The 26,722-nt window shown below is 40.8% G+C and overlaps 1 protein-coding gene across 5 annotated transcripts in view; it reads right to left on the reverse strand.

Moving 5' to 3' along the window:
• Positions 1–26,722, reverse strand: part of celsr1a (cadherin EGF LAG seven-pass G-type receptor 1a) — a 96,223-nt gene that overhangs the window by 47,977 nt on the left and 21,524 nt on the right. For all 5 annotated transcript variants that reach the window (XM_080291965.1, XM_080291967.1, XM_080291966.1 and 2 more), the window contains exons 2-5: positions 7,625–7,980; positions 7,254–7,542; positions 2,999–3,221; positions 289–404 (exon numbers count right to left, since the gene is read on the reverse strand). In XM_080291965.1, coding sequence (XP_080148091.1) covers positions 289–404; positions 2,999–3,221; positions 7,254–7,542; positions 7,625–7,980 — 984 coding nt within the window. The remainder of the gene's footprint in view (positions 1–288; positions 405–2,998; positions 3,222–7,253; positions 7,543–7,624; positions 7,981–26,722) is intronic.

Below are 26,722 nucleotides of genomic sequence, written 5' to 3' on the forward strand. Positions count from 1 at the left end.
TTTTGGCCAGTTAGGTGTCACCATTAATCAGTCCTTTCAAAATAAAACACTCCTATCCTTTAAAGCATCATGTTTGACTCTACTATATTTGGATAATTTGTGTATGCACTAACGTGCATTTGTCAAAATAAAGTGGAGATAGATAAGAATTATGTACCTACGTCTCTGTAAAAGTCACTTTAGATAACGCGCACTTACGCCATATTAATCTGCTTATAATGCAGCCGAGAACTGATACGCATCAGTCGCACACACAAAAGCAGACGATCACGCATTACGGGGCCTAACCTCCAGAGAAGGTGAGCTGAATCTGTTCAGCGATGATCTCCAGGGCGATGAAGTCATGTTTCTCGTTGAACCTGCCGTTGTAGAGGAGCAGAGCGTTTCTTTCCCTGGTAGCAAACCTGAAAAAAAATTTTTTTGTAAAGATGATTAACTTTGATAAAAGGAACTTTCATATATGTGTCATAGAAAGGGCTGCATGAATTACAGCTGTTTTTCTTTACGGGATGCTCGTGTTTCCCATCACATTTTTTAACGCCTCTCCAACTCAAACAGTGCAGGACTGAAAGGTCGAGAACCTTGCAGAAAGTTTTATGACGAAAAGAACCGAGGCGTTCTTGAGGAAAAGTCACTTGGAAAGGAAAGGAAGGATGTGTAAAGCACAGAGGAAACGGCGCTTCTGAAGTAGACGGTGCATGACTGTGTCTACATGTGAAAACGACACAAAAGACCTGGCAAATGAGCCAGCACCTACTTGTGTGTGTGTTCTACGGGGTTCAAAGTTCAGATGTGTGTGTGTTTGTCTGTGTGTTTGGAGTGTAAGGTGAGGGCAGTGGAGTCAGCCGGCAGATGCTAGTGAGCCCAGGAGGGCAGGAAGTCAGGATGGCTGAAGCCAAACACTGATAAGGGAATCTAGGAAACAAATCACACAGCCTTTCCTGTTTTCACCTCACTGGCAACCTTTCTCACCGTCACTCTGTCCACAGATTTACAAAATCATCTCACCTATTACTGGTAAAAATGAGTTAAAGTACTTCTTTTTGTAATATTTACAGTACACCTGTTTTTCCTCTGGCGGTTTCACTTTGTTTTAAAAAGTGTGAAAGGCACAAATCATAAATCTTCATGTTCAGATGTACTGTGTGAATTATACCTTGGTTGTTCCTGAATGTGCATCTCTATGTACGTATTCAAGGAGGTGAGACACAATGGAAAAGTGCATGCATGTCTCAGCACGTCCCAGCTGGCACACTTAAGTTTGCTGACTTCCACTGTGTTTAAATTGCTGCTTATGACACGCACAAATGCTCACAGGGTGCTGAATTTTAAATAGTGACACTAAATTCTGAAACCATTCGGAAAAATGTCTTTTTCCATAGTTATTCTCAGCTGCAGTCATTAGCATGTCCAAGTAACTAGCTATTATCAGGGATTTAGCTGAAGTCATATTCGTTTATCATGTATATAATCATTGTGCATCTATTGGCTTTACAGCTGCTCTGATCAGAGTTAGCTGGAAGCAACAAAAAGTAAGGCAAGCGTAAAACTGTGATACTTTGCTAACATTAACGCGATTAGCTATCAAGCTAAAGCTGCTAAAATTTTCTCTTTGCTTTTTTAGTGAAATCATCACTAGGGTTTTTATTTTTATTTGGAATGATCATTTATATTAATTAAAATAATGTGTTTCCACACATTAGGCTACCTGTTAATGAATGCCAGAGCTGTTTGGGGTAAACACTGCGTGCATTGGGATTCAATACTTCATTATACACAGGGTGTCATTTTTTGATTTATTTTTTTTTATTCCCACAATATGATCCCATTTGTTTTAACTTCATCATCCCATCATTTTACTACTGCTGTTTAAGAGTGGAAACTACCACTTACTAAGTAAAGGAGAAATTAAAGGCAAAGGCATGAACTTGCTGAACTGCAGGTATACACTGGGGTTGCTGTCTGTGGCATCCTACATTTACCAAGAACTGCTAAGAAGGGCATCTCTGAGTAATGACTATTTTTGTGAATCTACTACAGTGGAATATTTATTAATTCTGACAGCATTTATTGCTGTTGTATTTTGAAGTTGTTTCAGTGTAAATACTGAAGTTAAATTGGCCATGTAGTGATAGATGGAAGGGGAGTTTAATTGTGGGATGTTAAATAATGTGTACTGTAGCATTTTACTGTGAGTGTCAGAAAAGGAAAACATGAGGCTAATTGAATGTATTCATTTTATATATCCAGGGCTGCACATAAGTGGTCCGCAGGTGCGCATTCGCTGTCAAAATAAAAAACGCGCACCAGATAAGAAGTTGCAACGCGTGTTTGCGTACGTCAGATTTTCTGGAGGAGGACAGACATTTGTTTAGAACTATTAAAGATGTCAAAGAAGTAAGCTCCTTTAAGCAATTACTTTGGTGTTTCTCCACCTCCAAAGAAATGTCAGAAGGAGTCCGAACCGCAAAAGAAGCGTGCATTCTCGGAAAAGTGGTTGCAGGAGGTGAGCTGGCTTCAAACAAATGATGAACGCATAGAGATGTGGTGCAGAATATGCCGTGAAAATCCCACTCTAGCGGACAACTCCTTATGTGGTTTGCGTTTTCAAATTTTATATATATAAATAAATTTGATTTCATAGAAATCACCAGCTTAAGTAAAGAAAACGTCCTTCCCTCCCACACTGATCTGATATTTTTGGACCATTTTTGGTGCTAAAAGGTTAAACAAACTTTTCTGCGCACATGGCAAACCCTTTGTTTGTTTGTTTTTTCATAAAGGTGTGGCTTTTTAGGCTTCCTCTTATCGTGAGATCTCTTTGTGCAGCACTAGAGCGTGAGACTGAAGGTAAAAGTGTGTTTTATATGCCAGATGTGAGAGTTGGCAACCATGCTCCCATAATAAACTGTATGTGTGCCATATAAGAACAGTAATCTTGACAGTTGTAATGGTGATTAGTAAGCAAAGAGGTAGACACAAAAGATACCAAACTTACATGAAGGAGACGGTGAAGTGGAACCTTTGCCGCAGGCCTCTGAAGGTGATGAAGGACTGTCCAGGAAAGCTGCGGGTGGTCATCTCACAGTAGGGCTTCTCATACTCCCCGGGTGGACACTCGCACATGAAACCACCTGCAAGCCTGTTGATGCACGTACCACCATTCTTGCACACACCTGGTACACAGCGGTCTGATGATGCATTAATCTCACAGTGCTCGCCTGCAAGAAAAAGAGGGACCAAGTTACACAGAGCTGTTCTGCATCTTTTTTACTGTGAGAAACATTTTGCTGTTAATTGATATGGCCTGTGTTTCTCAGCTGCAGCACTACCAGGGGCGGAGCTAATGGGGGTTCTGGGATGGCACTGGCCCCAACACTATGTTGACATTTTAATGATATCGTGGATGCAAATTGTTGACTTCCTCAGTGCATTACTATGAAATGCATAACTAAAAATTAAATAATATATTATGAAAGCTCTTGTGTCAGCAACAGATGCAAAATGAAAAATTTTGAACTAAAGCTTGCATGAGATTTTTTTTTAAATTTCCCATTCTTGCTGGTGCTTGGTCCACCCCCAAATGCAATATAGCAATGATAATAAATGTCATCTGATTGTCTCATCAATTTGTTATCATTATGTTATCTTTTATGCGAAGCGCACCTTCCACAGTTGACTGAAATACAGACCTCACTCAGCCTTAAGGAATCCAGTTGTTTAAACAAGATGCCTTTGACTATCAGCAAAGCACATTTATTCAACTAACATGCACACGTTAAACGTGGCATTAACTTTCTGTTGTTAAAGTCCCTCCAAAAACATCAGTTCAAGAAAGGCACGCCTCCCTCCAAACAGTTAATAACACTGACAAAACCTTGTTTACTGGTCTTTTCTGAGAAGCACACTTCTTAGCCAGAAGGTAATTTGGCCATGTTTGGAGAGAAGAGAGAGTTTGGAAAAAGAGTCACGGTGGAGGGACAAAGACTGCAAAAAGAAAGCAAGCTGACAGGGATAAGACTGCTGGCTTTCCTTCACTAAGCTCAGTGCATGGCTAAACTTATATTTAACTGCACTTTTAAACTTGTAAACCGAACAACGATCAGATAACAGCTGATCAGTTAAATACCTCTTAGAGTGATTCAAGGTTAGGAACAAAAGAAATCCACTTTTGGATGAGTGCATTCCTGTTTGTTTTTACCATCCTGATAATAAACCTTAGGTTAAGTCACTTTGGCAACATTTTCTGATATGCCCGCAACTAAAGGCATAATACCCCTGCAATTAAACAGAATTTTGATATAATTTATTTATTTAGCAAAGGTAGGCACACTTAAGGCTACTTAAAGGTAGGTACACTAGAAACTACCTTTGGTTTTTACAGAAAACAAAAAAAATAACTACACTAAATTTACTAAATTTAAGCACTTTATTAGCAGTGTGTGATTTCATGTTAATTTTGCAGAAAAGCAAACAATAATTCCCCATCTTACATCATAAATACGCTGTGGTTTTTGGGGTACAGGGCATGTTATGGAGTGGATTAATCTTGCCTTTTTTACATCTTTATTGTTTTACTTCTTGGCTAGCAGTATCAGCGAACATGTTAAACCTGTAGCCTCAACCCTTTTCATCCATCTGTGGCTGCTTTGCTTGGCTTCCTGTTCGGAGCTGCTTAAGGCCTGGTCAAACTTACTTGACTACCCATTGGTCATGAGGTTATCGCTACCCTCATACACTTCTCCTTCTCCTTCACATGCTAACTGCTTAACTGAAGCTGCATGGTGGTATCAAATACATGATATATTACATTATCTAATTTAATTTCGCAACAGGTCCGGGAAGGGAAAATTCCTCTAAATGACCATGTGGTTTTAGCTTTTCCAAAATCAGCCAACTGGCCCCAGCTTCCTGGCTCTGCTCATTTAAAATTCCTACGTAAATACGCCAGCAGGCCTCTTTCCGACTGTAATGATATTTGTGATAGGTGCCACCGCGTCCCATTCTGCGTTTTGTGTCAATCTGATGTCTAGACAAGCTCTACTCTTCCAGGGCACACACAGACCCCCAAAACTGCACAGCTTGGAACCAGGTAATGGCCCTTCTCTCCTCAGCATAATCCTTTTTTCCTAGGGGGAATTATAAGGATCTGTTTCCCTGTAATGCAGGAAACCTGAAGAGGACAAAACAGGCCTTCCCCTTGTCATCAGCCCCATAATAGTCCCTGATGGCCCTTGAGTATCAGGAGTTGAACTGTGACCTTCAAAGAGGGGACACCGAGATGTAGGTAAAGGAAATATGATGGGTGGGTGGAGAAGATGGACATGGGCACAAGGAGGAGAAGGCGAGAAGCAGTATGAGTGACAAAGTCAGATATAATCAGGTAATTACTTGAGATAAGATGGAGGATGAGAAAGAGAGGGGAGGCAGAGCGTCGGGAGACACAGAGGGGTGGGAAGCAGGAGGCTGTCAGAGCCCGTTTAGGCTCTATTAGGTAGAGAAGAGTGGAGACAGTCAGGTATCAGATGTACAAGGGGGAAGTATGGGAGGAAGATCACTGATATTCGGAAATATTTTGCAAAGTGCTTGAATGTGAATGATGAAAGGTTCCGAACTTTCCCATAGCTCATCGACTAACTGAGTAATGAGTTACTTTAACACTTGCAAAACACTTGTAATCTCAGTATTTGGAATATTTAGCTCTGCACTGTTTACGTCCATGTTTGAAGTCAGCAGGCAGCTTGCTGTGTTTTGCTAGTATACTGCTAAACGTCTCATAATTAAGATCCTGCAGTGGTTACTTTGTTTTTAGCAAACAGAGCTTAACGTTTACCTGAAGTAGTTTTTCCTTTTATTTTAGACCTCTTGTGGGAAATGTGCAGCTGTTCGTTTGATATGCTCGATTATTTTTAGACTTCACGATTCAGTTTTTCATGCTTTGTACCACTTTCAAAGAAATATAAAACGTTAGGAAATTCTCTTCTGAAACTGACTTCATGCAATCCAGCAGGATACACTACTCTAGCACTCTTTTTGCAGGATTACCCAGATCATTAGTAGGATGACTTCTCATTCAGACTGATTCAGAATGAAGCAGGAGCCAGACTCCTTACACGAACATGCTAATTTGACCATATTACCCCAGTGCTGAAGTCACTTCTCTGGCTCCCAGTTCAATACAGAATAACCTTTAAAATCCTTCTACTGGTTCATAAACTCAATGATCTGATCCCCCACTACACTGTGGACTTTCTCAGTGTCTATAATCCAGCGCAACCTCTCAGGCCATCAAGTGTGTTGATGGTGCTTTCAGTTACTGCGGTGTTATTCTTTGGAACAAGCTGCCCTCTGACCTGAAGTCAATTACACTTGTGTCTTAATTCAGAAGAACACTTAAACCTTTTAGTCTCACATTTCTTTTACATTTCACTGTATGTGCGCATTTTAGCTTATATTTAGATCTTTGTAAAGTTATTCAGTGTTTACGGCACGGAGTTTATGTGTAAATAAATACGCTACATAAATAAAACTGTTAAAAAGTTACAGGTTAGAAAAACAAAATAAAGATGAGCATAAACACGCTGAGATGCTCTGCAGTGCCAAGATGGATTACAGAGATTAGTTATAATTCTCTGGATTTGTCCCTACAAGTCATTCCTTTTTTAATTATAACTTTCCCATTGTTAATAGAAAAATATTGATAGGAGCAGCTTTGAATTGTACTGATCTGTTGAGTCTTGGTGTGTGACTCACTGATATATGAGGATTAACAGGCAATTTGTTTACTTGCCAGTACTCTTTACTCGTCAAAAGAAATTAAAGCTACTGTGGTTTTGGAAAACAGGTGAAATGTTATTTCAGATGAAGCTGGTCTGACTGGTGTAGTGAGGATTGTGTACACCCCTTTCCAGCAATACATTTCGTGTACTGTATGCATGTGTGGAAGCAGGTGGCTTTACCTGCGGTACTACAAAGCATGTCCTTTCTGTACTGGGGTCAACCTCAAGCTACAACAATGGGCTGTGAGACCTTTTACAACCCGTCTGTGCGGTTTAGCAGCTTTGCACAGGTTATTTAAACTGTTATCACAAACAAAATGAGCTCTTGCACATGCTTATAATAGACTTTTCATATGGTATTGTTGTATATGTGTAATCGGGGATACACAACATAGTTTAGGTAAAAAAGGCAAGCTGATTGACAGCTTTGAATCACTCAATACCTTCTTCTTTGTTTATTTCTTTTTAACTCACCTGTGAAGTCCTCCAGGCACTCGCAGGTATAACCGCCCTCTCTGCTCCGACACCTCCCGTTGTTCTTGCAGGGCCCTGAATAGCAGAGGTCGATCTCGGTCTCACAGTATTCTCCGGTGAAACCGACCGGGCAGCGGCAGCGCAGCCCGTTGATGGGGTGGATAGGTCGAAACAGAACCGTGTCAGAGGCGATGAAGGGAGGGGAGCTGTCAAACTTCAGCACTGATACACACTTCATATAGTTCTCGCAGGGCTCCCGTAGGCAGATGTTATCATCAAACGGCAACACCTGAATGGAAGAAGGAATTTTAGCTACATTTATTTCTTCTACTAATGCTTCTGATGTTTTTGACCTCAGGACTGTGCGTTACCTCTTGAGTGGATATGAGCCTGAGTCGAGTCCTGTGGAGGTAGATCTGCTCCTGCAGCTCCTCAGATGGGAAGAACATGCCTTTACCAGGAGCCCCTCCGGGCTGCAGCGCCGAAAAGGTTACGTTGAGGATGGAGCCTTGGACGTCGGTGTCGTTTTGGATGTTAAACACAAACACTGCTTCCCGCTTGGTGGAGAGTACATCCGCCACTCCCTCAAGAAAGAGGCTGAGCAGGGGAGATAGAAAACGCTCCTGGGACATGTTCTCCAGACGAACCGTGATGCTGTTTGTCAGCATGTCATCAGTGATGATAGTGACCCGCAGTGTGCAGAGGGCAACAACACGATGGATACCATCTGGAAAAAAAGAGGAGGAAGATATTTTTCCTTTACTTGCGGAAAGCTCCAGATTACAGTAAAAGTCTAACAAGGTAAAAAGTTCAGAGAAAACAATGTACCTTTTTGGAATAAAGAGCCCTCGGATATAACAAGCAATGAAGTGAACTCATACAAAGGTATAATGACAAGCAAATTTACAGACAACTGCACAAGGAACCCAACCACAGTTTACATGGTTAAACTTAAGGCTCACAGTGATCTTGGCTCACAAACATGAGACACAATACCAAAACTTATTATCAAAACAGAAGAAGGTCAGAACAAAAGTTGTAAGCCAAAACATTCAATTCATTTTTTTAATATAGTACCAAATCTTAACATCAGTCACCACAAAGTGCTTTAAGGAGCCGACAATTCCCGAGAGAAAACCTCAAAAATTAGACGGCACACTAGGAGCAAGCACTTGGCTACATTAGAAAAGAAAAACTCCTTTACATGTCATTTTATGTAGACTTTAACACAGAAATAATTTTACCTCCTGAATAACTTCACATCTCTTCTCTCATTTCTCTCCTGTCTCTTCACCCTTCATCTCAAGAAAAGTCAGGAGGAATCACATCTGTTATCTCTGCCAATTCCAGTCTGTGTTTATCTCAGACTATCTTCAGGAAGTCCAAAAACTCATCTAACAACTTGTATTTGAAAATAAAAAAAATCCAAGAGACTCTTTGAAAATGTATTTATTTAATTTTAAAAATTGAATTACTCTGATTTTGGACAGCGGAGGACAAAATCGGGTATTTATTTTCTTTATTTATCTTATTTATTTATTACTTCCAATAGTGCTAACATACTACACAGGGCATGAACAAGATTTTTTTTTTAATTTTCATTGTAAGTGGGCTAAAGTACTTAATTAAAAGTAGTCTAACATAAATGTAAATGCTGTGATTTGATTATTTTAATAAACCATGTAACTTGGATGGATTCAACGCTGGCGTGACCACAGTGCACACGTCTGCTGTTGCTCACAGTGGTCCAAGGGACGCTCAGGGAGTTTGTGCGTTCGCTCAGACACGTGAAAAATTAGAGGGAACATTGCTATCAAGCCTTTTTTCGCAATAGTTAGCTTGCTAATTAGCCATCATCATATGAATTCGTAATGTTTCTCAAAGAGTAAACAGCAGATTTACATTCCACTTACATTCTGGTACAAGTTTATAAACCGTGGGGCGGGATGAAAACAGGCATTGTATTTTTTTTCATCAGATAAAATGACAGTCATCCATGGCTAATTTTATTAGCAATAGTTAGCCAGCTTATTAATGCGCAGCTAAAAACTCTGCCCTTCAGGACCTTTTAATAGTTCTTAAATGAGAAGTTCACAAAACTGTTTTCAAAAGCAAAATGAATAATTTGTAATTTCTCAGGTTATTGTGCCTGGGAGCCACTATTAAGTATGTCTCAGCTACATGGAGTACCTTTAAACCACATTGTCTGGACCCAATCCCAAATCTGCACTACTGCTTGACAGCTTGACTTGTTTACTGTGTAACACTTTTGCTGCTAGATTGAGTTAAGAAATTTCAAGTTGGTGTAGACTCAATCTTATTCAAGCCTTGACTCGGAGTAATTAGATTAGTCTAGGATTGCCGCCCCCAGGGTCATGCCTACTTCTTGCAGAGCTCTGTTGCTTATGAAGGGAAACAGAAGGCTCTTGGCCTGAGTGAAATACAGCAGGCAACAGGTGGTGGGGCCAGATGAAATTTGCTGGTGGGGGATAATACTGTTGAAGCTACGAAGGGAGATGGGTCGCATTGCACAGCTTTGCTAGTCCATGAGCACATGAGTGTGTCATATGTGTTTTCGGGTTCACGGTGAGGTCCGACCACAGGTGCCCTGTCACTCTCAGGCTTGCATGAGATCACTTCTCAGGCACTTAAACTCTTCTCGCACACATGAAGATGCACAGATGTCAGTCAGAGCAGGGTGCGGACAAGCGAGTTCTGGATGCCTGCTAACCAGACTGGAGGTCATTTCCAACCACACACAGATGAATAACTCACAATGGGAAGCAACATGGGGGTCGGCTACTTCAAAGCAACTGAGAAACTGCTACGTTGGGGCTCCAGGGATTGTAAGGGAATCATCGGCGGCACGGATAAAACAAAACAAACACACAAGTGTAGACACACATTAACGTCACTCTGCAGGGCAGTGAAATTACACAGCAGCTGCTCTTTATCAGACTGCTGTAATGTGCTGGAATGGAAGTGCTCATTCAGCACAGCACTAACAGGCTAGCTGCTAGAGTAGCTGCTAGCCAGTGTGTTTATTTCTCTAAAGTTTTCAGCACCTGCCTCTCAGTGTGTCTCTGGGAGGACAATGTTATCTCACTTGCTGCAAGAAATCCATCACCTGGTATGCTTGAATACACATATCCTGCACAGATGCAATAAAATATAGAGAATATATGAAGTTATCTTTTAGGAACTGATTTTCGACTTTGATTGCTTGATGATTTTGTACACTTCCAGTGCCAAGTGAAGACATTATACCAGAGAGGCCTAGCGGCATCATCAAATAACTGCCTAAGCATACATAATAGGTGTAGACACAATATTTTATTGTTTTCCCTTATGGTAAAACAGGTAGATCTTTACAAATTGTTAGCTTCTTAGACCGTGTGAGCGGCATATGAGCAGTAACACCAAAGAGCGCTGTGGGAGCCTGGCACTGGGTCTAAAAGTGATGGACCATGACAGAAAACATAATAGAATTTGTAAGGCAAATCTCACATTGGCCATGCACTGACGGATAGTCAATCGTAATCGACACAGTGTGACAATTCTGCGTTCATTATGACCTTTTGGCCAAGAAATAATGCAAGAACAAGTATTTACATTTTTAAAGGTTTCACAAGGTGTTTGTTTCCTTTGGTTTTCCAGAGACATCTCAGGCCAGGCTATTTATAGAGCCCACCAGCTGCTAACATGGGATCACACACATGCAGAGGATGGGCTGGACTGTGGAAAGGGTGTGTCACAGGCAGCCGACGGCATGGAAAAACACATTCTGCGTAAGTATGCCACACACAAACTCACACACAGGCAGACACACCACAGTCACACATAGGTGCCAACAGGTCTGCAATGTTTTAATAGACAACCCTCTGATTAAAAACAAGCTAGCAGCATGCAAGCCGTGCTGCTGGCCACTTTGGATGGAAACAGTTTATTATATACACGTTCCCTTATCTTAATTAGCTGGCAATATTCTGCACTGCTTGATTGACTGGCTAAGTTCAGTAATGATAGGCAGCACGTTCAGGCTACATTATGACTCACTTATTGCACCTTTACAGTCTTACAGCGTCAATAAATATGAAAAACACAGATTAGAGATAAACAACAGAAAAGGAGACTCATCAATGGGCCACACATGCTTTGCAGGTGGTGAGGTCTGCAGAGGTGATAAGACCTGATAAAGAACTGTGAGGCAAGCCACACCGGTGACAACTGACCACACACACACAAACAAACACACACACATGGATGTATACACATAAAAACCTTGTGTCGATCGACAGTCAGTGTGCTTCCCTGACCACATTTTTCTTAAAAGTAGAAAGGCTGTCTATCTCCTTGAGAAGACCCCAACAATCAGATGATCCCCTATGAACTGGCACTCGGCGACAGTGGGAAGGAAAAACTCCCTTTTATTAGGAAGAAACCTCCAGCAGGATCCAGCTCAGTAATATTGCAATAAAGCGGCTCGACTGTTTGTTGTGATTTGGCGCTATAAAAATAAAATTGAATTGTACTGAATTGTTCCCGCTAACTCACGCACTCTGTGTTTGTGGTTGGCGCTGTCATGTCAAACCCAGAGAGCTGACACACATTGTGGCCAGCTGTCACCGTGACGGTCACAATGTGTGCAAAAACAAACAAGATGCTCGCATAAATGCAAACGTCTGTGGTTGTTGAAAAGTAGAAATGTGCTTACGCTGCAGTTCAGCTTCACTTTGATTTACATCAACCACTAGTAGGTAGCACTATTAAGCCTTACAGTTTGAACCTGTGCTCATGAGGTCACACTGTAGTCCCTTTCAACTCTGGTGGCAACTGTCTGAACAGTGTAAAAGCCAGCGCCGGTGTTTAGTCAGGGGAGGGCGGGCAGTAAAACAACAGAAAACAAACAAGACATTTGTATCTGTGGCAGCTTTCAGAGAGGTGACAAGCCCACCAGAGAGAAACACACACACACACACATTTCCCCCCATCAGCCCCCACTGAATTGTAGATGCTAACACACGCTTTCCTCTCTAACATTAGAACGCTATTTTATACATCTTTTCATTTTAGCTTCCCCTCTGAAGATAAATCCATCCTGCTGGCATTTATATTTATTTCTGACTAAAGAGAATGGCAATTGAGAGCTTAAAATGTCACAACCACAGGGGACGTGCCCTATTAGAAAAGACGGAAACCTGTAAGGAGACGGGGGGGTTGTGAAAATTCTCTATATTCCAGCACAGTTCGTTTTATAGGTTGTTCTTTAAGCTAATTTTTCCCTTCAGTTTTCTCTTTTTTTTCTCTTCTGCCTCTGGTTTAGAAGAAAAAGTTTAAAATTTTTGAACCAATACAAAGCCTGTAACCTTTACTGGCTTGCAGCCAATCACTGGGCTGAAATTCAAACAACAGCCCCTCCTTCTTGGACACACCTGAACACCTTCAGCCTATCAGGAGGGGAAAACAAACGCCAAGCTTGACTTCAGAGGTGATCTAACACAGAGACTCTTTGAATAAGGCAAGCTGGCAACGTTCCACCCTCTCTTTTTCTCTTTTCCGTTTTCTTTTCCCTTCTTTTTCCAGCCCACCAATAGGAAACGCTGCCCAGAACAATAACTTTCAGGTGCTCTGAACTGATCTTTCTCATCTTTTTGCTAGTCCGCTCTGCCCTCTTTATGTGCTTCATTAAAACGTTTTAGCTTTCCTCAAAGGAAGCCTTCCCCTCGACAATAATCTACAACTGTTCTGTTCGTCTGTCCAGCAAGATGTCAAGTCTCCTCTCGTTTCCTCTCTTCTTCTCTCTCACGGCAACCGGCGCCAACATTGGATCACATATCAGCAGCCTGCAAACACACGTACAGACATCCTGTATGCTGAATGTGGAGGGAAAGCACACTGCAAAGAGTAACTTAGGTTAGCTCAATCAATGGGTCATCAATCAAAAGACTTAAAGCCAGCATAGCAGAAAAAAAAGATGAGCGGAAAAAGGACATTTGTGAGGGCAGGAAATGAATGAGAAATGCCTATGCAGCACAGTACCACCTGAAACAAGTGAAAGAGTGACCCTAAAACTAGAAATGAACTCAGTTGGACTCAGTGTGCAAATTGTTGAAAATCAAAATCACTGTTGCTTTCTACATTAAAAAAAAATCACATTTAACTATCACATTTGAGCTCAGCAACCTTCGAGCTCTATAGGAACATATCCAGAGTCGAGTCCCAATGGCAACACGTTGGTCTGCAAATGTCTGCATTTGTAAATTGGATAGCAATTATTTGCAAACTTTCAACAGTCTCTCTGAGAGCGATTGCTCTCAGAGCAATCCAGGTCAGACTGCAACTGTTAGCAGAAAGGTTGCCTCCTGTCAAGTGACCTGTGCAAACACTTTGCGATCGAACGTGGTCATGAATGTGCACAAGCTGTAATCCATCGCAGAATGTGAAAAAATTCAACTTAAACACCAGACGCCATCTTTTTTTTTGTAGTTGCAATGAGGTCATTGTCCTATTTTTACTCGTGTGACTGATCCATCAGCTTGCTCTGTATTAGGAAGCAGCTTTGTCAAGCTAAGTGTCTCAAGTATTTTTTGGTTGAGCTGATTTAATGTAAGTTTGCTTGGCTAATGTTATTTCAGGAACACGGTACATGAGATGAGCCCTCGAGTTCATAGTAGTCTCAGACTATTTACAAGATAGCTTTTATTTAGTAAAATTTGGTGTCCATGCACTGATACAATTAAGCTAAAGAAAATATGCTGTATCCCCCGCCCTTTATTATGCATCCCATAACAAAGCATGATTTACAGTTAAATGTTTAACTATGACAAAGTGGTCATTTTAAATGCAAACATGGGTTAACCAGGGGTTAACTGCAGGAATGTCACAGGCAGCAGGTTAACAGATACAGAAAGAAATAATAATTTACTGGTTCTAAGAAAAGTCTGTTAGGTCACATTATAACAGTGCCTTTTCCCCCCTCCCTGACATCTCAAAACAACCTAACCCTAACTTCATGCAAGAGGTTAAATTCTTGCACTCTGACAAAGTGATTTCTGGAGGAAGAGCACAAAAGTTCAACTGCAGCCAAGCATACCTCGCTATCACAGCTCTCCCCTTCAGCGCTATGGAGCTTCACTCTGCAGCCACTCGCCTGCTCATGAGTTTGAGTGTTTTCTCTCATATCTGGAAGCACTCAGCGAAAGCCCCTCTCATCTCCTGCCATAATCTGTCGGCCATATTTTTTCTCAGGTATGCCTATTTGATCAAAGTGTTGCAGAGAGAGTGAGGCTAGGTTTTGAACCCTCACACTGACACGTGGCGATAAAGCTGACAGGAGAGCGGCCCTGCAATCATACGGACAGGGGGGAAAAGGGAGGGAAAGAGGAGAGAATCTCTGGACACGGAGACAGTGAGAGATAGGGAGGAAGGCAGTATTATACCACATGTTGTTTCACATGCAGTAGTTGAAAGGGAAGCTGATTAACTGCAGGGACGGGGTTATCTTGTAGCTCTCAGGGTGTTACACAAAGCACCTTCCATCCTTCTCTGACTGTAGTGACCATTAGTATTCCATCGTATTAGTACGATTCCCTTTCCTTTAATTTATATCGTTTCTTCAAGTTATCAGAAACCCCCTAAAAAAGTATACAAAAGACTCCATTCACCCCTGCACTGAGTGGTGGAGTAGGGAAGGGGCGTTTGTGAGGTATGGGTGTTGGGTGGACGGTTGAGCGCTCAGGCTGTCAGAAAGATAACATCCTGGCCACAGCCGGAGAACAGGTGGGATTACACGCAGACACACTGACTGAACCAGGATCAGTGAGAGAACAAATCAAACAGAAGGCAAACAGGTGGGATGTCAGAGAGAATGAACTTTTGGGTCCCACGGCACAAATGTACAGCTCACATTAGAGAGCCCGCTTGCTTTAAGCTGCCCACCAGTTCAGTGGTAGTTCTCTTTTGGTCACAGTGACAACGTGTTTCCTTTGTTTTTTTGATGACTATCCAAAAGTTACTCTTAGATGAGAAATAAACCATGAAGGTTCCACTGTCCACTTCATTTTTATCTCTTTTTTGACCTGTCCCACTGTTAAGATATTTGTCAGCAGATATCTTCCAGATAGGGAAGATATCTGTTACAGCCTAACTCATTATATAGCATTATGCTATAACACATATAATGCCAGTGTAGACTAACTTAACTAACTAACTGTACTTTTCAAAACCAAAACCGGTACTTCTTGTTCTCGACTACTGTTGGTACGTACTGAGTAGGGTTGTCAAAAAAATATTCACTTTAATACTACTGATGCTAAAAATTATTATTGGATTAGCATTAAAGCATTAAAATGATAATGTTAATGCTGCAGCTAAGGAAGAAAACGTTATCAGTACAGCCTGTTTTTACACAGTATTAATTTAACAGAACACAATTATTTTTCAAGTGCGACTTTCTTTAAATCCTTGATTGAAGCCAAGAAAGCAGCAACTAGACAGAAACAGTGGCAGCAGACCTTACCGAACCAATCAGATTAGCACTGAGATGTGGTGCCAAGACACCAGAACCGCAGGAAGTAAACAGATCTGTAGCTTTATTGTTTGAATCTTTATTTTAAAAGATGTGCCTTTTAATTTTGCATAATTTCCTAGGTATCAATTTCAAGTTTGAAATTCTATGTCTCATGACAAACTTATTTGAACCATCTGTACACATGATTTAGTATCAAAAGAACAATTTAAAAAAAATGCATAACAAAAGTAGCCACATAGCCCCATGTCATGTCCACATTCAGTAAAACCACCTTTTTTCTCTCCTAAAAATAAAAATATTTCCAAAATTGGTTTTATAATATATTAAAAAACTTTTTTCAAAAACTGTGAAATGCTGGTTTGGGTACATTATAAAGTGGAGTGGAGTAACACTTGAAGAAACACCTGTTGTAGACCAACTTATTTTCATCCCAGGGTGTCAGATACTCTTGTTTTTGTTGTTGTGTCAGTAACACAGACAAAGTTAGGGACAAAAATGGGCATCGTACCCAAAAGTTCATAGTTTTATCCCATATAGTGTGTCATATGAGTGATACCCGATGCTGCATCTGAGAAGCCTAGTGACGTCTCAACACAAAGAAATTAGAATTTTTTTTCAGATCTTTCGTGCCAGTTTGATCTGTCCTGTTGAGTTTTTTAACGCTATTATAACAGATGTTTTCTGATCTCAGCATTAAGTCATAAAAACCGTGGTGAACAATGTTGGATTAAATTTTATATACTCTTCTTCTTGGTCCTACCCACATATCTGTAAGGGTGTACTATGGGGGAAACTCCCCCTGTATAAAACCTTTGACTTGCCACACAAGGGAGTTCAAAAGCTCCCACTGCTGTATCAACTACTCCTCCACCTTCACCTTTAATCAGAATGGACTTTCACAAGCTCTCCACAAGTGCCCTTAGTGGCAGTGCTTAAGCAGAGCACTCAGGGGCATCGAGTGCCAGGCCAAGAACCCACCCGGCTAGAATATCTATGTCCCATTTAGGATCCCTGGGAGAGAAGGGGTGAAAAGAATAGAAGCCCTGTTCCTTCCCAGACAATGCTAAACAAGCCCGGATAGGGAGGCTAGACAATGAAAATGAGCCCAAATGAACGCCTGGCTTGATTTTGTGCCTGAGGGGTGACTGGTATTAGTGTACTTGTTAGCTCATCGCCTTGTAGACAACTGCCATAAAATGGTAATTAATCACAGGCCAGGAGTGCAGATTTGGACATGAAATTGAAATCAAAGATTGAGCGAAGAAAAGGCATCCGGTTTGTTGTTGTGACAAGATTCTTGATGATACAATCATTACCTGGTAGTGACTGACATCACATTCTGGTGTTAGATTGAGAATACCCTCGAGATGGGAGGATGGGAAGTGAAAAAGAGGAGGGAACATTTTGGGGAAACAAATTTACTCATCCACCCAGTGTAAATCAATGAGACATAAATTCTTTCTCTTCAAAATTAGGTAGATGTCATGTGGCGCTTACCCTTGCCTGGATCACACAAAGTCAATAATGACATTTAAGAAAGCCAAACACCAGTTGTGTTGCACAACATTACGACTGGAGGAAGCCCAAGCTCGAGAGTGAGCTATCACCCAACATTAGCACTACAAATGTGCAGGCAATCGAAAGTGCTATCAAATCTCTCTCAGTGCAGCACTGCTTTTATAATTGATTTTAAAGCCCTTTTAAATCCACTTAGCTGAGCACTCTGGGACTTTGGTATTTTAGTTGTCTCTGCTCTCGATCTGTCTTCCCAAGTCGTCGCTCTCCTCAGTCAGCTAATCAACTTAAAGCCCTCCATTTCAGCTTATTACAGGTTCAAAGGTCACAGCTTCCAAGCACAGTCTGGCTATGTTTTCACAAGATGATACAAGAGCAAATAAAAGAAAAAAGGAGAGAACAATCCCCTATGGCAAAAGTCTGAGCAGTTTTACCCCATTCTGAAGGTAAATTAACAAGACAGAGAAATGATCTGGGAACTGGTTCTCTGTCTTACTCTAAGAGACAAGTTAATTGATGACTTTATTACAAATTGCCTGTTATTTTCTATTATTCATGCAGTCTCTTCTAATCCAAAGGTTAACTGTCACATGGTTTCCTCAGGAGACCTTCAACTGGTTTCACAGATAGATCTGAGTGCTAACTTATCAACTGTACAATAACTTTGTGGTACATGTTTTAATAAATTGGGAAACAAAGGAAATTAAATGAAGAAAATAATAACTTCAAACACTTCAAATACTACTCAGATCAAGTGCTGAGATGTATGGCGAAACAGCTTATATCAACTGAGGCAAAGAACACATCGATTTAAAAGCTCTGATATAAGTCCAAACTCTGTTGGGTGGATCTTAACATCGTATAACACTTACAGTGAGCATAATTATGGCCTGTCATGACTAGAAGGTGAAAAGAATCCACTCGAAAATAACGTCCAGTTTTAATTTACATAAAACAGTTCCTTATTTAAAAGAGAGCAATGCAACAGGGTTGGGTTACAATACAAAATAACATGTTTTTAACAGGTGTCCTACCAATTACCAAGTGTAACAGCAACAGAGTGACACAATGTTTACCAGTGAGCATGAATGTTCAGATAGTTTCGGTGTGCTAGATTGAGCTGCAAACTCAAGAAGCGATGATAATAGTAACTGAGTTTTTACATAAAATTACTTTTTATCTTGTTTTCATCTTCAACCTGTTAGTCATATTTCATATTATATAAAGTCCAGTTTCCTCAAATGAAAATGCCCATGAACAATGAATGTAGCATTTCTTTGTGAAAGTAGAGAATTTAAAGAAAAGCCTAAGCCACAGCTATGTGCAGCGTGACTTCTTGCAAGTCATCCAATTTAGGTTGTTGTACTTATGATGCAGGACGTCGTCACCACAACTCTAACAGGCCTGAGTTCTTCAGTTCTTCCTGCAAAGTCAATGTCAGCCAACTCTACTGGAAAATTTCATATGGAAACAGACGTTTAAACTGCTTCAGCCTACATACAGTTGCTGCAAGCCACTTTGCAACCCTCTACCATTTCATGCTAATCACGCTGTTTCTGACTTGATAACTGCCATGTTATTTATGGGATAATGTTGCTGTCCTTTCTTTTTTCCTCTCCATATATGCACATGGAAAGTCTGGGAGGTCCCAAAACAGAACCACGCCACCAAATATGAATTACTGCAGATGGAATAATATTCATATTTTAACCGAACTTGGGCTCTACAAAACAGAACAGAAATAAATAAAACAAAAAATTAAGTTTTTTTATTTGACTTGATGCAATACATCAAATTAAAGATATGAATTGTTGGAATTTTGCCAGGCTATTAGCACAAGAACCATGGATACATTTCCTTTGATTTCATTTCATTATGTTTTGCAGTGAGTTCTAATGATCTCCTGCAATATTCTTTTGAGCCTGTTATCAGGCAATTCTAAAAGTCTATCCTTTGATATGATAGTTTTGGTTTAAGCTTGTCTATATTAAAGTTTCCTACCTTTCATATGTAAAGTAGGATATGGGATGCACGCTCACAGGCGCAGACACATGCAGTAATGGTCTTCATGGACAGGGATAGCTAGTAGCCACTGATGTATCACCATGGCGAAAGTCCCGTCAGTCTGTGTGTGGCGGCTGATTAGTATTAGCAGTATAAGATCTTTCCAAAGTCCCCATTCAACAGATCACAGAAAAGGTGAAGAGTCAAATGGGCCTTTCTCTGTTTCAGTGGAAGGGATCACTCAGCTATGACCAGGAATGTGTGTGTGTGCATGCAGACACACACACACACACATGCCCAAACCAGAGCTCTTGCTCTGCCCACACAATCTCCTCACACACAAACATGTGCTGTCACATTTCAAGCAGCCAGTGCAAACAAATATGATTATACACATATATGAATGCAAAAAAATTAAATCAGATTAGCATTTATCTAATTCCCAACAGCGCACACACGTATTTAAATGCACATGCTGCTCTTCCTCTCATGCACTCTCTATCAGTGATCCCAATTTGATAAGCTGACAGCAGACAAATAGTTGGTTTGGTGGGAGGTGCACGCTGATCAAAAGCCTCCCAACAGGTCGGCTCGCACCGCTCTCTTAAGAGCTACCCAGCCATGAATGGCCTAATAGGACCCACGTATCCGTTACACTGACACTAGATCCCGTCTTTCTCTCTGCTTCTTTCGTTAGTTGCTGCCTTCCCTCGCTTATCCCATCTGTCATCCTGCAAATCTGTATGTGTTATTCAGTTTTATTAGGGATGGTATTTGAGTAAAAATTTTAAGATTTGAACTAGTAAAGTATTTTAGAAGAGTACCCATAACATTTAAAATATATTCAAAGACATAAGATAATGCTAAAGACATAACATAACATAATCATCAACAGATTTTTTTTCTGGAAATTTTTTTCTTCCGTTTTTATCTCTTTGCATACTTTTCTTTCGTTGTCTTGTTCCAACTCTTTCTGCTTTCCTCCGTCTCTTTCTCTCAAAGGAGGTGTCGGGTTACAGTTATTGTTGGTGCTGGTTACTGATAAATAGGGTGCCTAGTTACCAGCCAACGCACGATTGGCTCTTTTCAACAAAGCGCAGAAGGAAAAAAAAGAAGGGGGTGGGGTATACGAGGGTCGCCCAGGGAAACCATGAGACTTGTGTCAGTTTAAATAGAGAGTCGGGCAAATCTTGGAGGCATTTGCGTGTGACTGTGTGTGTGTTCAAATGCATAAATGTGAATACGTTTCGCCATTACCGCTAGGACAAAGCTAGGGAGACACTGACCCCTCCAACGTCCCTGAATACCGCCGTCAGCACCTGCTGAATGCCCGCTGTGTACCCCATCCTCCCTCCACCCCTGCTGGCATTAAAGAAGCCCTGTGCCAAAACTCCACCCACAAAAACACAAGCTGCCAGAATAAAGGGACAATAAGAGTGAAGTGATCTCATCTGAAGCTTAACTGTTATCACGAAAGAAGTTCACACCAATAGACATATAATACTGAAACCTAAGATGCCAAAAAAGGTAAGTGATAAATGGCATTTTATGCAGAGTATAAATGCTGAAATTATATGAAACCCATTCTTCAATAAACACTTGAATATGAGGACTGAAGCTCTCGGGTGCACTAACTAAAGCTTAGTAAAGCTGCAACTTAAGGTTAACATAAAATGCTCACACTCAGGTCCATTAAAACAGATTAATTTGCTATAATGTTCAAAACCATTTGAACATTATAGCATATGCATTACATAGTGATGTAGAAAGGTGCAGAAAGACCACGTGGGCTACAAATAAGACAAAGTTTGCATTTAGGAAAATGTGTTTTCTGTAGGAGAGGGGATACCTATGTTTGGCATGTGCTTGAGACTTTACAGCTTCATTTTTTATACACAAAAAGCCAAAGTGCACTAAAGGAAAGGGGAAAAACCCACAAAACAATGACATTCTTTGGGTAAAATGCCCTGACTTATTTATAATTTTAACGGCTAAAATTGATCTTTCAGGGATCTTTGCATACATATAATATTTTATCTCTGACAGCTTACTTATTAGGCTAGTTTTTTCTTCAAGCACACATATCCTCCCCCTTTTTTTAGATACCTGGACCCCAAGCAAGTGGCAGGATTGCTAGTTACAAGGATGAAAAGAATAGCTGACATTCCTCATTTGCTGTTTTTACCAGGACAGGAAAAAGCAAATCAAACATGAGGGAATAAAATAACTTTTCACAAAAGCAGACTGCTATAATTGTTAGTTTTCATTCCTAATTAGCCACAGTAAAAATGTCTCATCCTCTGTTCTCCTGTTGAGTGATTGAGGCCTGGAGGTTTGCTCTCAGCCCTGCTGTCAACTTCAGGAAGTCTACAGAAATATTATAAATTGTTAATGTATTAAGCAGAACTTTGATGCTGACAGTTGAAGAGTGAAAGCTAACAATTATCAGAAGACAGCACCACAAATGCTGAGCTATCACAATCTTTAATGGACTAAGGTGTGACCTTTGAGATGCTCAGAACAAAAATCACTATGGTATATATAGTGATGGTATGCAGTTACCTCTCTTTATTGTAGTTTTTAATCTAAAGTGGTATGGAGTGGTATGCATACATAAAACAAGAAGTCTCATTGCTAGCTTCCTTTGGCTAACTCCCCTGACTGACCCACAGTAGCAACATATGCCGTATATCAGCTGTTAGTTTCTGCTAGCCAGTTGGTCTCCCAGCCAAACATTTGTTCAATCAATGAGTCATTCATGAATTCTATTTAGTGTTTAAATAAGTCAGCAAGGCAGCAAGTGAAGCAGTCAAAGCTCACTGATTCATTCATGCGTTCAGTTTATCAGTTAGTCACCAGCAAACCAGCAAGCAGTCCAAAACAGCGCTGAAACAGAGGCAGATGTCTCACTGCTGCTCGGACTCATCCGGCCCACCTGGAGCTGCTGGCTGCCAGCTGATCTCTTGATGTTTCTATCCTCCCCTGGCCCCGTGCCGCCACCCATCCGAACCACATCTGTGACATCTTACTCGCTCTCATTCTTGGATTAAAGATAAATACTGCGGAGGGCAGCTTGGGTGAATTTTTGAACCGACTGCTGTTTACGTTACATGTCCGTTCTTTATTGTCAAGGCTAATAGTGGGTTTAATTTCATCGTGTTTGTTTTTGTTTTGGAGTGGACATCTTTGCTTTCATAACCAGAGAGAAACAAAGAAGCACGGCACCATTAAAAGCTTTTGAACAGAGCTCTTACTAAGACTACTCTCTGTGGAAGCAATAAGTAAATGCAGCCTCGATGGGGGCTGCAGAGGGAGAGGGCTAGAGGAGCGAAAACAGCAGTGTAACAAAGCAGTACGGTTGAGCGGAGAGGAATAATTCCTTCTCACCAGGAGTTTCTTTGAAGTCAGTAAAAGAGGGAATGTGCGGGTAGAAAAATGGAGATTGCCCCCCTAATCTCTTTCTTCTCTCTTCCCCCCTCCTATTCTTACTTTACCTCATTTCACTCTCTTCACTCCAACTCTTATCGCCGCCAGAACTCGCATCCCTCTCCCTGTATCACTCTCCTCTTTTTCTTCTCTTAGCTTCATTTTTCTCCTCCCTTTCTCTTCTCCAACCCCGGGTCACTTAGATGTCACTGTATTGTACTGGCTGACATGCATGACAGGAACAGTGTGTGATAGTGAGTCAGCTTCAGGAAAGAAAGAAGGGGTGGTAGTGAGAGGTATTAGTTTCAACAGCTTACCTGTTGAGCATCTGCTTACATGTCTACTGTATTAGACGGTATAACAACAGTACAGTTGATTTTTCATTTCACTGGCGTCTGCTATTAATGCAGCTAAATAACACTCTAGGGCAGGGGTGTCCGACTCCAGGCCTCAAGGGCTGGTGTCCTGCAGGTTTTAGATATTACCCTGGGTCAACACACCTGAATCAAATGATTAGTTCATTACTGGAGAACGTCAACACATGTTGAGGAGGTAATTTAGCCATTTAAATCAGCTGTGTTGGATCAAGGACACATCTAAAACCTGAGGCCTGGAGTTGGACACCCCTGCTATGGGCCTAGGTCATCAATAAATGGGCCACATTCTGGATCAGGGCCCACATGCTGTTCTTTACAGTTCTTTATAGTAATCTATACAGTATAGTATGATTTATAGTATAGTAAACTCACCTGTGAACTGTATTAAGGTTGCTAACACTGACCAATAGTTGCTAGCTGTCTGCTATGTATCATCTCAGTGTTTAGAAATCACTGTATGAACCTCTCCACTGACTTTTTGCCTACTTTGATTGCCATTCTTGTAGTATATTATTATATTTTAGCACTATTAGATGGTATGTGTGACTGGTTTACCTGTACAGGCTATGGATTCACCTTTGCTAACTAAGCTGGCTAGTTAGCTAGTGTTAGCTGAGAGCTTTACCCTCCATTCCACCCTCTCATCCATATATATGGTCACTTTTCTAAAAAAGCAAGATGAAGACTTGGGGTTTGAAAACAGCAGTCCATAAATCAGTGGATGACATCACCCCGTAAATACTATCTGACATATATACAGTCTATCTGCGTAGTCTAAGTCCTTATATACTCATTGACTGGAAATTAGCAGATCTAGGAAACATAAGGTCATTGGCTGCTTTCTGATTAAACACATTTCCTTCTTTCCCTCATCTCATTTTTCATTCTGTCATTCATTCAAAACCTTAAGGCAATGCTAAACAAACTAATAACCACATCTCGGCAGGAATCTCTCCCTCACTCTTTATTCTGCTACTCTCAGCCCCTTCCTCCTCTCATGGGGGATTTATTAGGGTGGGGAAACAGTAAATTATGACTTTGACTAAGCTTGCAGAGACACGCCTCGACATCACACAGCCATTTAGCCGACCCCAAAGAGACAAATTTTAATAGTCCAAAGAATTACGGCCTCAGCACTACACCTCTGTCAAATGCACTACATCATCACTCTTGAAGAAATGATTGTTATTGAAGTTTGGAGGTTGTGCTATGACATGTTTTAATGCATTCAAACCGAACGAGGAATGGGTTGTAGGTAAAATAAGAGAAGTGTGATCACTGTAATAACACTCAGGACCTTAGGGTTTTCTGGTTTGTGTGTGTGTGTGTGTGTGTGTAAGCATGCTGACTGAACAGTAGGCGGACAAGAACATTTTATAAGGCGTCTCCATTGTTTCTTTGGAACAATTTACACAATTATATCTGCATTTCCTGAAAACACACTACGTGTATGAAGATAAGGATGACTGTACATGCACACACAAGCACGCACACTGTCAAATTATGAGGATGTTTCTTGGTTTTGCTTACAGGTGAAGTCATTCCTGTGGTAAAAGCTGGAATGCTGAGATGATTAAAAAAAGCCAGCGAAAGACATCCAAACTATGCCTGTTGATCCGGCACTAACTACAGCTAACAAGATGTTGCTGAATCAAAGTGGGAGGTCCACATTTTAAGACCAAAAACCAAACAACATTGAATTTGCACAGTTGTAGAAAATAGTGGGCAGTTGTATCTGTATATTCAGCCAGTATGTCTATGTCAGAGAGAAGACTGCTGTGGTCTGCAGTCATCCACACTGGTTACAGCAACCCTAGTCACAGTTATTAACGTATCCATAGAATGCCAGATATTTGCTATATTTGCCAAATGGTGGGAAAGAGTGAAAGATTTATTGTATTACCCTTTACAACTAGTGCAGCTGGGACTTTTAGAGAATGGGATTTCTCAATCTGGAACGTTGGGATTCCAGTTGGAATATTTAACAAGATTAACAGTTAAATATAATATGTCATCTGGTAATGATAACTAATAACAAGTAACTAAAGTTATTAGGATCCATACTTATATATGGGCTGATATTAGCTATCTGCCATGGTATCAGCGAAAAAGTCAGCACGAAACAGAAGAAAAACATTCGAGTCATTAAAACATTTGCATCCCACACACTCACTTGGCAAAATGAATTATGGAATAAAAACGTATAGCTGTGCTACGTAGCAACAATGTGAGTGATCAAGAGAAAACTACAGAATACTGCTGTGCAACACATGACAGCTCTGAGGTATGCCAGTGTGTCATACCTGCCCAGAGCTCCTGTCATCGCTTTAGTAATAATAGGCCATTTCCACCTTATCAGCCCTGCAGCTTTTTGGACCCCACTGACTGAAGAAAAGGTACAGAGGCGAAGACTAGACTGACTGTATATGCGTTCATGTTAGTGTGTGTGTGTGTGTGTGGCAAATGATGATCATCACTAAACCGACTTCCCCCTGAAGCAAAACCACAACTAACCACAGCACTGCTCTCTCTCTTATTTTATTGATAACATCTCACAAGTCTGATGGGCCTTGAGTCATGCCAGTCTATCCTCGGAAAGCACACTATAGATCACTTGGGAGTAGAGACATCATAAAGGTACAGATGGTCCTCGTGTGTGTTTGTACACAAAATCTGTGGGAAAGGTGTGCAGCGGAAAATGGTAGGTTTGTTTCGACGTGCCTTTCCTGACCTTAAAACACACCTCGTTGAGCAAATAAGAGCACAAAGCAACACAGCTCAAAGAAAATCTGTGTATTTCTTAAAGAGCTTAACAATCAGGCCAACTTATGGAGTCAGAGTCATGAATCATCAACAGCCAATCAGATGTCAAGGCTTTGATTTTATTTTCAAAGAATCTGCTGATTAGTTTCTTTTATTCAGTAAGAGTTTCTTTATAAAAGAATGGGAAAAAAAATGTTCCCATTCACATAAAAGTAAACATAAAATTGCTCAGTCTGCAAAATATAATTTACACATGCTTAGATTTCTTTTCTAACCCGTCTCGACTATTAGGGGGACTTTACTGCTGCTCTCTGTGTGAGTGTTGGAAGAGTGATGGATGTGTTCTGGACGTTGCAGTGAACAGCAGTATGTCAGGCATTGAGAGACAGCTGTTGGACCCCCAGTAAGGAAACTGTAACCAATAGACTCTGGAGCCAAACCAGCTCATTCCTCACATCACACACATGGATGAACTCTGAACGCGTCTGTTTGTGCCCCTGGCTATCCTTCCCTCCAGTCTGAAATACACATGTGGTTTAAGATATATAGTTGAGGACTAGAGTCCAGTATAGATATCAATATCAGTATTTGTTGCCCAATATGCAGTGATTTGAAATGTTTTGGTGCACAGTCAGGCAAAGTCTGACTAAATAGCTAATAAAGACAGACACACTAATTTTCTTTTTTAAACATATTTTAAACACACTACTTGTGTATATGCAAGGTATACCTGTTTGTTAATGCAAGTGATTGGTCAATCACATTTTAGCATGTAGACACGGTCAAGACAAACAGTGAATGTTTTGCCAGGCAGGCTGGTCTGAGTATTTCCATAACTGCTGATCTACTGGGAT

This window comes from Astatotilapia calliptera, chromosome 17, assembly GCF_964374335.1.
Source record: "Astatotilapia calliptera chromosome 17, fAstCal68.1, whole genome shotgun sequence".
Lineage (NCBI taxonomy): Eukaryota > Metazoa > Chordata > Actinopteri > Cichliformes > Cichlidae > Astatotilapia > Astatotilapia calliptera.